This window comes from Protomyctophum bolini (assembly GCF_963924005.1).
Source record: "Protomyctophum bolini genome assembly, chromosome: 5".
NCBI classification, from domain to species: Eukaryota; Metazoa; Chordata; class Actinopteri; order Myctophiformes; family Myctophidae; genus Protomyctophum; species Protomyctophum bolini.
In genome coordinates this window covers 30,683,539-30,697,501 of record NC_137866.1, presented here as the reverse complement: position 1 = coordinate 30,697,501, position 13,963 = coordinate 30,683,539, and the positions used below count along the sequence as shown (strand labels likewise).

At 44.1% G+C, this 13,963-nt stretch overlaps 1 protein-coding gene across 3 annotated transcripts in view; it reads right to left on the bottom strand.

The window, feature by feature from the left end:
* The window catches only part of vps13d (vacuolar protein sorting 13 homolog D), an 87,962-nt gene that overhangs the window by 43,727 nt on the left and 30,272 nt on the right, over nucleotides 1–13,963 (bottom strand). For 2 of the 3 annotated variants that reach the window (XM_080764117.1, XM_080764116.1), the window contains 14 exons: nucleotides 13,735–13,909; nucleotides 12,651–12,879; nucleotides 12,113–12,284; nucleotides 10,597–10,712; nucleotides 9,513–9,779; nucleotides 8,155–8,444; nucleotides 7,462–7,595; nucleotides 6,531–6,686; nucleotides 5,270–5,456; nucleotides 4,762–4,836; nucleotides 3,998–4,198; nucleotides 3,205–3,294; nucleotides 2,260–2,400; nucleotides 2,020–2,145 (listed from right to left, as the gene is read on the bottom strand). In XM_080764117.1, coding sequence (XP_080620243.1) covers nucleotides 2,020–2,145; nucleotides 2,260–2,400; nucleotides 3,205–3,294; nucleotides 3,998–4,198; nucleotides 4,762–4,836; nucleotides 5,270–5,456; nucleotides 6,531–6,686; nucleotides 7,462–7,595; nucleotides 8,155–8,444; nucleotides 9,513–9,779; nucleotides 10,597–10,712; nucleotides 12,113–12,284; nucleotides 12,651–12,879; nucleotides 13,735–13,909 — 2,359 coding nt within the window. The remainder of the gene's footprint in view (nucleotides 1–2,019; nucleotides 2,146–2,259; nucleotides 2,401–3,204; nucleotides 3,295–3,997; nucleotides 4,199–4,761; nucleotides 4,837–5,269; nucleotides 5,457–6,530; nucleotides 6,687–7,461; nucleotides 7,596–8,154; nucleotides 8,445–9,512; nucleotides 9,780–10,596; nucleotides 10,713–12,112; nucleotides 12,285–12,650; nucleotides 12,880–13,734; nucleotides 13,910–13,963) is intronic. The other variant, XM_080764118.1, reaches the window with a different exon arrangement.

Here is a 13,963-nt window from a genome sequence, read left to right as displayed (position 1 = left end):
AGCAGGTCAACACAAGGAGGACCAGATTTATCTGTCTAAGCAACTTAACAACAAACCTGTCCATGCAGTACTGTATATCCTTTTGGCCATGGCTGAAACCAGATGTTATACTTACTTATACTGAATATCTCACAACGCAGCTAGTAGATCTGCTATTTTCGGTGTTCTACACACTCAATGAAGTATATCACAATGCCCTTATAACAGTACAAATGTTTTCATATAGAGCAGTTTTATTGATACTTGCAAGAAGAATTGCCAATCCAAATTGCCCCATATTTTTTCCTCCTACACGTTCAGTATTTAACTGGGAAAACTGTCCAGGTATACAGTATTAACTGAAAGATGTAGACAGCAATGGAGGAAGGACTTGGGATTCTAATCTGCTATAGAAGCAACCTGACTGCAGGAGCTCTGGGCTCTGAACTGTACCTCTGGAGTGAATCTGCTGCTCAAGACAGGTCAAGCTGGCAGTGCTCCTAGTTCTAAGGTTGGCAAGAGGAGCACCTGACGGCGGAGAGAGAGACAGTCACCAAAGCAGAGAGAGAGAGAGAGAGAGAGAGACAGACAGAGAGAGAGATACATGCAGAGGGAGCAGAGAAGAGGTTTAGGTGAACCAAAAGTCCCATATTATTAGGTATTATTTCAGGTTAGCATCAAGAGTGAAATGTTTTAATAGAGGGGAAAAAGGAGGAAAGGGGAAAGACATTTACGTTTTGCTTTAAAGCACCACTCCCGATACACGATGATGAAAAGAAAATACACACATAAATTCAATATAAGCTCATATACAATGAATATTATCGAACAGGGATGGTTCTAGTTCACTCTACCATTGGATAGAGTGGACTTTCTTCATCATTTTTTCCAAACTTCCAGCATTGGAATTGGTGTCCCACTCAACCTACTGAGACATTATTACAATTAACGATTTAGTGACATACTATGAATCCCACTATGTTTATTGCATTCTGAATACGTTATGAACTGTCCAACTCCCTGACATGGAAGTCCAACCTTGAAGCCAAAGCCTAGGAAGACCAGGTAAAACATTGAACCATGCCTATCAAGCAGTGAATTTCAACATACTACTGGTACTTGTTATTTATTTAATATTTAATTGAATTGTAATATCTACTAACGATAATAGTCCTACTACTAATATGAATAATACTAACGACTAATAACTAATACTACTACTAAGTATTATATTCTATTCCATTCAGCCTGGTCAGGTGTTAGTATAGTGAAAGTGGCTGTTGAATGCTGGGGTGTGTACTGTGTACCACTGTTGATATTCATTCATTTTAACCCAATCTGCCCCACCTGTTAAACAGAAAAGCAGTGCAGTTGCCAGAGATATGGGGACAATTATTGAAAAAAAGAATAATAATAAAAAGAATAACCGCATCCATGTGCACATCGTGTGCACGTCAGAAAAACTTTATTTATTTATTTATTTTTTATAAATAATAAATGCTGCTGTTAAACGTAATCTGATGTTCCTGGCCCAGATTGTGGGAGTACGCCAAACCCGGCGAAACCGTAGGATTAAATTAGTACCCTAGCCTGCCAGTCACAAGTGGGACTGGCAGGCTAGGGCAGACACTCAACAAGTGGGACAGTGGCCGCGGCCATTTTGAAGATGCGCGAGCATCCACTTGCATTCTATGGGCTGTATTCAAAGCCCTCTATCTCAGAAACGACATTCATTGCACCGTTTCTGGGGAAGACAAGGTTTTTCAACGGCCTGTAGAAGGGATTTTGTCGTCTGGGCATCATCTGGATTTTTCACCACCGACCGAGACAACAACAACCGGTCAAGACACCACACACAGCCTTTTGTCATTGTAACATGCGGTTAGGATATTTGGCTCTACAAAGTAAGTGTTACATGCGATAAAACCTTGGCAATACGCTATCGAGGGATTCATTAGCCACCACCAGATGGCGCCGTTGGTGGTAAATTAGTTAACCATCATGTAACCATTCCATAAACGTTAGTTTGACAGAACTTACTTAGTCCAAAGCTCGGGGGGTCCACGGAGGAACCCATCCAAGGCATGGTTGGAGAAACCATGGGAACTTGCTCCTCTTCCTTACAGTAGTCGGCCAGCCAGGAACTTTTGGTGGTGTTGTACTGTTCTGGAAGGCCCAGATGAAAAGACAATCAACACAGGATGTTCCAATTGGCGAACGAATCAAGATCGATTAATATACTTTGCCGTGTAACTATACAGTACATGTGCCGCAGCCTACCTAGCAGGACAGAGGTGAGGTTGACGTCCAGCCTCTGCTTGGCGCGGACCCCCATCTTGAGGCGCGGAGGGTGGAGGCGCCCAGCCGCCTGCTGCTGCCAGTTCAGGAAACAAGGCCAGGGCTCGATGAAGGGCTCCCAACCTGAACACCAACACAAAGTCATATCTTTGTTTAAGTGAACATGCACCGCTGCTAGCATCCCGACTCTGAGCATGATATAGGTCAGGGTTGTGGGCAACTTTGACCATGGAGAGGGGCCACTGTATTTCCACACTCACTCCAGAGGGCCACATTGCATATTACTGTCGTACCAAAAAATAACCCATATATACAAGTAGATCGGCTATTTTTGCTATTTTTGAATTCAAAAGTAAAAATGGTATTTAATTTCAAATGCCTTTAATTATAGTTATGAACTAAATATAAATACATTGGACATAAAAAAAGATTACATTTTTAATACTACTCATTAAGCTACGAATTTAGAAGTAATTAAAGTGGGTCATGTTTGCATGTTTGGAATTGTAACAGCTGAAATCAATAATATATCAGTATTGTGAAATTAACCTGTGAGCCACATTAAGTGAAGGTGGGGGCCGCATGTTCCCCCCCGGGCCGCCAGTTGCCCATGTATGATATAGGTGAACATTTGGCAATAATATCCAAACAATTCTGCGGAACAGTCTCTGTAGATTTGCTATTTGATGTACAACAAAGTATATAGGGTTTTTTAACCCTCTGGAACACATCAAAGGAGTGACATTGAGTTCCGCTTCAAATACCCGCCGTTCGAGTACTCTTGAGCCCAACACTGAAAGCTAAACTTTGCAAAAATGTACTCAAATGGGACCTATGAGATCAATACCGTTAGCAAGCCCCTGAAGTCTATTTAATGTTGCAATAAGGGCATTCCAATGACATATTATTTCAACAATCTTTCCTTACCAGACAACTCTCTGTTGTAGTAATCTCCCGACAGCGTGAAGCTGGCGTTGCCCTCCTGGGTGGAGCCGATGCGCTGCAGTACGTACAACCCTGCCGTGAGAAACAGCAACTTGACACTTCAGCATGTTCTTCAACACAAATCATAAGCTGGTGCTAAGTTGGAACAATAGGAAACAGTAGGAACAATTCAAGAAAAAACAAGGCAAGAAAAATGTCAGTGCTAGGTTAAAAACAAATCATAAGCTGGTGCCAAGTTGTAATAATAATAATAATAGCTCAGATTTATATATCGCTTTTCTAAGTAGGTACCCAAAGCGCTAATTAGTAAAGTAAAATGTCAGTGCTAGGTTAAAAACATGAAAGGCTAAGCAAGGGATGGGGGGACATCTTAACCAGACCTCAGCTGGGGAATCTTGAAGAGGTGGGTTTTGAGTGAGGTTTTGAGGGAGGGGGCAACTCTGAGATCATTGGGGAGTTCATTCCAGAGGTCGGTGGCAGAGACATAGAAGGCCCTGTCCCTTCTATGTCTCTGCATCAAATATGATCAAAATGTATGTAATTAAGTTGAATGTATTGCAGCAGCCAAAGAGGCATGTTTTTCCAGCAACTGGAATTGAATTCATTGAAAAGGCTACTGCATGAAACTTTTTTTTTGAGATTCGGTTCTATCCGACACCTGGATCTAAATTTCCCAATGGAAGAGTTTCTGTGCATCCACTGCAGATGTAGTAATTATATTGTATTAACATAGTCTATCATACAGATTGGTTAAAGTAATGTGACGTCCACTCACGGGAGAAGGTGACCTCTCCCAGTGGAATGTCACAGTCCAGACAGTCGTCGATGAGGCAGATGCACACGCTCTCAGCCTTGACCTCCACGCCAGACAGCGGCGCAGAGTGGCTGGTGGAGCCCGAGTCAGCCCGGGCCCTGCCCTGGCCCGTCACGTTGTCTGCGTTCTCCAGGAGCCACGTGGCAGCTTGGTCCAGCTGGCCTGAGGGTATAGCGGAAACCGTTAACACTCAAATATCTATTAGAACTAATAATTCTAGATATTTCGTCCTCAAAATTTGAGGACGGAATGCGTCCGCAGATATTGCACACAGTGTGATTGACTGGAAGGTGTGTCATTCTTTGGGACACCCATTATAAGTGAGAGATAGAAGGGGGGGGCAGGGGAGGAAGAGGGGAGCCGAGAGAAAGAGGGGGAGATAGAGAGAAGGGGGGAGAGAGAGAAAGAGAGAGAGAGGTAGGGATTGGGTATGTCATATCATATCCCCGAACGGGTATGGACTAGTTTGTATTAATTTTAATATATTTTTATTTAGCGTTATTGACAATCTGACCTATTCAATGAATCAATCAAATCCATGGGAAACATTTAGGCTATTTCAAGCATTTATTCACAGTACAATCCAATCAAATGTTACAGTACTCCAAGTGTGTATAAATGTAAACAAATTGGAGATTTGACTGTGTTCTGTCGGTCTAAAAGATCCACCCTGTGTTCTGTCGGTCTAAAAGATCCACCCAGCATGGATTCAAGGCTGGTCTCACCTTTACAGCGAACTAAGGCTGTCTTGCAGTCTTCTTTCCTGAAGCCGAGGTCCTGCAAACGGTTCAGCTGGCCCGCTAAGAACAAGAAGGGATGGGATCTTTGAATGCTCAATTCTATTGGAGCATCATCGCTCAAACATTCAGATCAAAAGATATGCGCTAGGCTCTGACTCATGATTTTAAAATAAACAAGCAACACATTTAAGTAAAATGTGGGACAAGGTGTGTCAAAGAAACTCCACAGATGGTTTGGGAAAAACATAATTAAACGGAACACAATGGGAAAGAAAACAAATTCACTTAGGCCTTTGGATTGGTTGTTGAAGTAAAATCACTCTTGGGTTTGCGTTGTGTAGTTAGTTACCTTGCTATAATTTAACTTGCCATAATTTAAAAGCTCAATACATTTAAACCCAAGACTTGATCCTGACAATAATATTCAGTTACCGATGCATGCCGTTTTCCCTCAAATGACCACCACTTGGACTGGGTGGGTTTACTACCGTACCTATCAAGGCCTCAGTCTTGTGCCTGAAGATGTCTTTTTGCGACACCGCTGGCTCAGTGGTGACTGTGGACGCGTCGGTGGGGTCAGTGGGCAGCGCTGCGGTGGCCGTAGGGATGGACCTGGCGATGGCCAGGAAGAGAAGAACGTCGTTGTAGGACAGACGAATGTCTAGCGCAGGGAACTGGATCTGTCACAACATGACAAGAGAAGAATAAGAGAAGAACGTCGTTGTAGGACAGACGAATGTCTAGCACAGGGAACTGGATCTGTCACAACACCACCAGACACAGACAAGGGCTCAATGAATTAGCCTCTATGTTGCTGACAGATTCTGTTAAACTTTAGGCTCACGATACTGAGCGTCTGGAGGCTAAAGTCCTGCACTGCATCAGAAGAAGGCATTGTTTTTTAAATGAAAATCAACGGATATTTGGTTTTGGTTACATTGTTACAAGTTTGATATCGTATACTTTATATACGCATCAATATACTATCATATTTCACTGACTTTGCCATGATATGCAATACCATTTACATGATCACAATTCATCATCCATGTCGTAACTCTGTCTTACTCTATGGATCTCCTCCTAACATTCCAATTTCCCCTCAGCGATATGATACCTCTCTCCCAGCATTATTCGGCTTTAAGGTCCTTTCAAATGGGCAGCGATTAACGCGCCTAGTAATATTTTCACAGTATTAGTTTTTTCTGTATGCGTGGAGAAGTCGAGGGCCGACAACGCAAGCGTATTTACGTGAGCGTGGTCTCGTGAAATTGCCGCACACATGCTCGTATTGCGCACACACCCGCGACTGACTAGACCTGGATTCTGTTGAGCTTCTTTTTTTAGTTTTTACACTCGCATTGAGCAGACCTGTCGTTGATCCAGGCGACAACATCTGCGTTAATCGATGCCCGTCTGAAAGTACCGATAAGTATCTATGTTAAAGGACCTATAAGCTGCTAACGTGCTAGCCTGGGGTCCACCTATGCTTTCTATGGCACAGGCAGCTCCCGGCAGGATCCGCTGGGAGAATCTAGATGCAGTTGCGCGACATTAGAGCGACAGAGAGAGAGAGGAGTGTGTGTGTACGTGTGTGCGTAAATTTAACAAAGGTGCAGACGATCAGAAATCAGCAGAGAGTGAGCGACGTTTGCGCTACTCTATGCTGAATTGAAGTGGACTCAGTCCCAGACTTTTTCTTTTCTCCCTGGAAATAAAAATGTCAGAGTTTCCGAGGCTACTAACGTGCTAACCTCCAGTAGCGGGGGGAAGTCCTCTATGTTAAAGGCGTCCAACAGGCCAGTGCTGCTCTGGTAGGTGGGGCTGCCGCACAGCTCCACCTGAATGTTGACGGGGTCAATGATGGACAGCGCCGTCTCCTGCTCACTGCCCAGACGACAAGAGAACACCTGGGGGGAGACGGGGAGACAACGCTCGTCACAAGGAATCAAATGTGACCGTTTCTGGCCGCGGATAAGTCATTGCATTTTTTCCCTTTTGTTTATTTTTATGTCATATGAAAGCAGGGAATCATAGCTTCAAATTGATTTGATTGTTCAGTTTGACCCACCAGTGTTGGAGATATGGCTTATAGAGTAATGTCAGAATACAGCGACTTGAGAAAGGTTAACTTCTGTGGACTGTAACATTACACCTAGCTCCATAAGCATGTATTTCATATTCAGCTCTGACATTTATTTCAGACAGGCTCTAGTATGTGAAGAGTCTGCCTGGACTATTAACTAATTTTGGAGTGAACAGTTAGTCTTGCCGCCATGACAAAAAGTCACAAATCGTCGCAGGTAAAGAGGTGAACGCAAATCCGCATTCCTTAGTTTGTTGGGAAACTATTAACTAACTCATTCAGGAAGGGAACCCCTTTGGGTGTTAACTGTTAAGCATTATGTTATAAAATAGCAGATCTACGAGCTTGTAAATCTGCTGAAAAATCATGAAAATGGGGCACAAATCTTTGGATATATATTCTTTCATTCTTACTTAAATCTTTGCTTCTGGGGGGGGGGGGTCCCTGGAACTACATATTTTCAGATGGGGGTCCGCGGCCAAATACAGATAATTCTGGGGGTCCTTGACATGAAAATGGTTGAGCACCACTGACATAGAAACAGTTTTTTTGTTTTTCGGCCTCAGGTCTAAATGGGCTAACTAGTCATGTTCAGTCACCTCTATTCCGGCCAGGCTGCCAGAGAAAGGCCTGTCTAGCAGGCGAGGTTTGTAGGTCAGAACGGTTGTGCCCTTCAGAATGATAGCGTTGGTGTCCAGACAGGATGAATCCTCCACAACCACAAACTCTGTACCTGAGAACCCAAACACAATCACATCAATGAAAAGAGAGTCAAATGAAAACGTTGGGAGATCACCGTCATTGAATTGAAACGACTGCAATGGGGCTCTATGCACATCACGCGCCATTTTGGAAAGAACTTGGGGCCCCTATCCCGGACCCTACTTCCTTCACAGGTGTTACCGATGAGGACACTAATGAAGGCTCCGTTCCATTCCGGTCAAGCAGAGTTGGGGTGCTGCTGTTGTGCATGTCGGCTCACTGGAAACAAGCTGCTACACCAATGGTCTAAAAGTGTCCTTGAGTGGAACTTTGGAACTCCTGACAGATTCCAAATGGGCGTGTAACTCTCAGTGTACAAATGGAGCCATTTGTGTCCATTTGGTTCCATTTGTACACTCTCAGAGTTATGGGGGTCCTTGAAATTAAAAAGGTTTGAGAACCACTGGACACTAAATGGAACAGAGCCTAAATTAGTATCATCAGTAACACCTGTGAAGGAAGTAGGGACGCGGTGTGCATCATATAGCCCATTGAAACAGCTGTAGTCTTTTCTGCTGCCAGTCTCTGACCTGTCACATTGACCTTGACCTCCAGTTTGTGTTCCTGAGTGACGGGCACCGTGGACCTCTTGGTCACCACGCCGCTCTTCACCGTCTTGGGCATGACGGCCCCGCTGGACATGCCCGGGTCGCTGCCGCCACTGGGCCAGCGTTGGCGAGGCTGGGCGTCGCCACCGCCTGCAGTACCCTTCTCGGCCGGCATGCGAAGGAAGTCCCGCACCAGCTGGAGCCAATCGAAGATCAGGAAGACCCTCAGGTTGTTCAGGACCACCGTGAAGCAGGAGGACTCTCTCGTGCACCTGGAGGAAACACAGACAACGGCTGAGTTAGGTCAGATTAGTTTCACAGCACAGTTGGGGTTTCCTAGTTCTTAATAGAGAAATAGCCACTAGCCAGCACTCCAAAGTCCTTCTACCAGGATATTTAATTAAGGGGGAATTCACACCGAGTCCGATTGATTCAAACTGTTCCCGGATACGGTTCCCTGGTCCCCGCTGGCCATTGTCCTTGGCCTTGTTTCTTCCGCAACCCGAGTACACTTCATTCAACTGTATTCAAATGCTTTCACATTGCAGCGATCCGTATCCGAGTACACTTCAATCGGTCCCGAGACTACTTCCATGTGGTCCCGTGTACTGGTTGGGTGATCAACTCAGGGGAACGGTACGCAGCATTCACACTACCACAACATCTGCTAAGTGGTTCCAAATGCGCACCCGGGACCATAGTGTGAATGCCCCCTTAGAGCACTTTGTGCTTCAGTATGTTAACAAGCTTCATGGAGATGCTAATTTTCGTTTCCAGCTGGATTTGACACTTTCCCACAGAGCAAAAAACAACTATAATAGGTGTACTGACCACGGTATTTCTGTGCTTAACTGACCAGTCAACTGGCCTGACCTGAACCCCACAGAGATTTCTCGATTAAAAAATATTTATTTTGTGGTCTCGTAAAATATTCTAATATTTTGAGATAGGATTTTCATGAGCTGTATTCCATAATCATCAAGATTCAAACAAAAAAAGGTTTAAAATGTTTCAATTTATGCACAATTAATCTAGAATATATGAAAGTTTCACTTTTTTAATTATATTACGGAAGAAAATGAACTTTTCCATAATATTTAAATTTTGGTTTAATTTTATACTCTCAAGAGTTAAACATCTATAATCCATTTGGTTCCCAATTATCATTTAGCTGGGGACCACCTGGAACCCCCTCAAGGACCACTGGTGGTCCCCGGACCACTGGTTGAAAACCACTGATTTAGACTGAAAGTGTTTTTTCTTCTTCTTGCCTAGTTCTTTTAACTAGAAAACCTGAAGTGAAAAAGAGCCATAATAATGTGTCCCTGGCTAAATGGCACCTGTAGTGCAGTTCCAGCTGCAGTGAGGCCCGGTTGGTACCCGTCCTGGAGGGCTGCAGGATGCAGTTGAACACGTTGTTCTTGGTGCCACCGTGGGCCTCGGAGCCTCTCCTCGTCCCAGGGGTCCGGGTGTCGTACGTCCCGGAGGCTCTCCTCGGTCCAGGGGGCCGCGTGTCGTACGCCAGCAGAGAATGAGACACCAGGTTGACGTTCTTGGAGCCGTTGGAGTAACTCTCAAACAGCACCTTGGATTTCATGAAATCAAACCTATTGGCGAGAAGACAGGAAATTGTTATGAGAGTTCAAATAAAATTGCTATTTAATCCACCAGAATGGCATGGTGATTCTTCAAATGCGACCCGAAGAAGATTTGGGTTCAACAAAAGATTTATGAATCAATAAAATTGCAGATGTACTAGCTCGCAAGTGACTTGCTGTGAGCTTGTATATCTTGTACTGGATGTACATACAATTCTACCACAGGTCGTTTCGAGGAAGCAATCTGATTGGTTGAAACAGCCTTCTAGCCATGGGTTAAACCAGCACTGTTCACCACCTAATCAAAACAAAGAATTCACCTGCTCTGTTCTCCCAGAGCGCTAGCAAACTCGGTGGCTAGGCTAGCTAGTTTCTTGGGAAGGTTGTGGTCGTAGTGACTACATCTGTCATTAAAAAAATATATTCTTTCAGCGATTTTAATAGTTTTAAGGGTAACTGTGGTAGAATTGCAATATTACACTCGAGGGTGTGGGTTAACGTGATTATTGCCACTTCAGTGATGCTTGCGGAACTCGACTCCGTCTCGTTCCTGACCGCATCACTGTCGTGGCAATAATCACGTTAACCCACACCCTCTCGTGTAATATTGCTTAATTCACCTTGGAAACATTGCATTACCCATTACACATTTGATGTCTCTCTAGTTCTAGGAAGTTGCTTTCCTGTTTTAGTAGCCATTTCAAAAAGGCAAAACAATAGGTCAGCATCAAGTCCTCTGATCCTACCTCGCTAGTGAGTGCTTGTGTCCGGTGGCTCTGATCCTACCTCGCTAGTGAGTACTTGTGTCCGGTGGCTCTGATCCTACCTGGCTAGTGAGTGCTTGTGTCCGGTGGCTTTTGGGCCGTCCAGAAGCTCCAGGCTGACGTCCATCATGTCCACCAGCAAGGACATACTGGTGTACACGTCACCGCCCAACACCGTCTAGGGAACAGGTCAAAGTGGGTGTGCGAGTTCAGTCTCTGTGGTCTCACACACAGAGGGACACTTTAGTTCTTAACCACGCCTTTACTTACTGCACTATAGTTTTATTCATGTAGTTTGTATTTTTATCTCCAGATGAGGGTATCTGTGTATAGGCTGTGTTTGTCTGTTGTTGTTGTTGCCCACTGCACAAATAAAGTTCCGAAAGGAAAATAAAGAAATTTGAATTTAACGCAATTATGCGCAATCATTTATCTTGATTGCACATCGTGTTTCACACCGACAAAAGTATGCATAATGCGTACTATTATTTTTAGTACTTTAAGTACATTTTGATGCCAATACTAATTCCGGACTTGCATCTTGTAACAGAGCAGTTCTATTGCAGTATTGATACTAGTTTTACTTCAGTTAAAAACTTGGGTACTTTTTCCACCACTGTGTTTATGGCTGTATGTGAGCTTCTTTTTTCCCAAACGTGTTTGTTTATGTGGTGGCCTTTTCTATTATTGGTCTACTGACACTGCCCGTCTTGACTGTCCTCCGAGACGCGAGGTTACTCCGTGGTGAGATTGAGAAATAAATAATAGGCTACAAGAGAATGACAGCTTGACACGCGCGACTTGTACGTTTTATTTCTGTAGAAGAGGCAAACTAATATCGTTTATGCCGTTTGCTTTGATTGAATAATTGATTGAACACATACTGGTATGTTGTACTATGATTTCATTTGGGTGTGTTCTAAATAAAGTGTTAGTGTTGATTATCAAGTCAACACTATCTAATTATAGTAAACTAATACTATTACAAAATAGACATAAATAGATAGAAAATAGACCTTTTTATAGTACAATAATGTTTCAAATTTACACAAATTACAAATTACACAATAATCAACACAAACACTTTATTTTAGAACACACCCAAATCAAATCATATTATGGCGTGCATGTTCAAATTCAATCAATTATTCCATGAAAGCAAACGGCATAAACAATATTAATTTGCCTCTTCTACAAAAATAAAACTTAGTTAGCGTTCTCTTGTATCATACCATTATAATATTATTTATTTCCCACCACGGAGAAACCTTGCAACAGACTATCCAGCATATCCACCTCGGATGTCGGTAGGCCAATCACAGGCAGGCGGGGCGTTACCATGCCTATGCTCGGACACAAACGGAATTCACGCATTGTAAAACACTGTGGAGCTGAAGCTGTGTGACTCTTCTCTCTTTTACACTGCATCAACCTATTGTCCAGCACCGGGAGACTCTGTTTTGCAGTGCTTGGGTGTCGATGGTCGTTGAGGGGGCGCTTGTTTTACAGGTTAGTCTTCAGTGTTTCGTACGATACAATTGTATTGCGTGCGTGCGTGCGTGGGCTTCTCTCTCTCACGTGGCTGCTGGGGTCCTGCAGGTTGTAGGGTCTCAGGAACTCCTCCACAGGCTCCCCCAGGTTGTTGTCCAGCAGGCCTCGGATCAGCTGGTAGCGCTCCAGGTCCAGAGAGCAGTGGACCGACGACAGGCTGCCATGGATGGACAGATCTGGGACCGCATGACTCAGCTCCCTGGGAGACAAAACGACAAAGCTTTTTATAGAGTTTCAGTTTTGTTTTGTATGTTTTTAAAGCAGGTTTTGTGCTAGTTGAAAAAAATAAGTTGTATTTATTTTGGAAAGGCTTAGTTTTAGTGTCTCTTTCAGTTCCCTTATTAAATATGGTGTAGTCGGGGGAACGAAAAAGGTAAAAAATGCTAGGAAAATAGCAGATCTAACACACACACACACACCATCTGTCAAACAAATCCCCACCTCAAATATAAATAACAGGTCAATGGGGAAGCAACCGTCACTAAACTAAAGAAAATTATCGGACGTTAAAACAACTCAGCTTATTTCCGGCACACAAGCAAGCTTAAGTACAAATCCGACCCACTTGTCCAGATTTCGCTCCACTTTGAGCTTGAGGCGGCAGCGCTCCTTCAGCAGCGTGTCTCCGCTGCGGCGGACAGAGTAGGAGGGGAACACCAGGTCACCGGAGGAGGAGGAGTCTGGGGGCTGCTTCCCGCCGCCGTCCCACAGCTGACTGGGCAGGCGCTCCGCTGCAAAGATGTCCATCTCCTGGAGGTCCAGAGCAATGCAGTCCAGCAGGCACACGTGCTCTTCTGAAACCAATTAAAACAATAGGAAGATGATGCCGATTTCCAGGGGATTCATCTGGTCTGATTATAGAAGTCAGATTAAAAATTCATCCTTTTGATTTCATGTTATGCCCTTTTACCATTCCATGTACAAAAAAGGTATAATTATTTATTATACTATTTTACACTGAATTATTTTTATTTCGGTTGTGGTGCGTTGTTTCTACCCATTCACGCCAGGCCAGGCCAAAGGCAAACAGGGAGATCATGATGCAACCACTCAGCAGAATGTGCACGCTGCAGTAGGCCAAGAAATACCTCAGGCCTCCACCCATTGTTTTTCTTTTTTGAGGGGCTCTAGCCCCTCCTATGCCCAGCTTTGTGTGTTTGTGTGTACCCCTGTAGCAATGATTTGATTGGCTGAGCACCCCATAGCGAATAAAAAGAAAAGTAAGGATGTCAATTGTGATTGGCCGGAATGAGATGATGTATGATGATGTACGATAATTAAAATTAGGCCTACTTGGGGCCAATCAAGTCGGGAATGATGCAAGTTCCACTCATAGTGGCCCAAACGCTATGCGAAGCTCTGCCAATCAGTTAAGCCGACAACTCAGGTCAGCCAATCACCATCATTACAATCTCCCGAAAACACCTGCATGGGTCCATTTGGAACCCCCTCTAGGAATCCTGCTGTATTATATATTGTGTCTGATTTGATTCTGATTATAGTGTACTTTTAATTGGGTTTAGAAAAGCCCCTGTGGACAGGTGTTGAAAAATGAGCTATAACACTCAAGCAATTCATCTGGTTGGTCCAATGTGATTGTTTAGAATAATGGTTAAATGATATAAGGTGACACAGATGCGTGACCTAACCTGGGTTCTGAGAGTCCTCGTCCTCAGGTATTCCCCCCAGTAGGTCGAGGTGTTGTGGTCTGTCCATGGGTAGTCCTGAGGTGGAGGAGGAGGAGGGCTTCTCCTCCTCAGTGGTCCTTGCTGCCGTGCTCTGGGTCTCTGCAGCACTCTGCTGCTGCTGCTGCTGCACGCGGTGCTTTGTAAGGGATAAGGAGCAGGCACAAAGTTAGCCTTTTGGTTAATTGAGCAA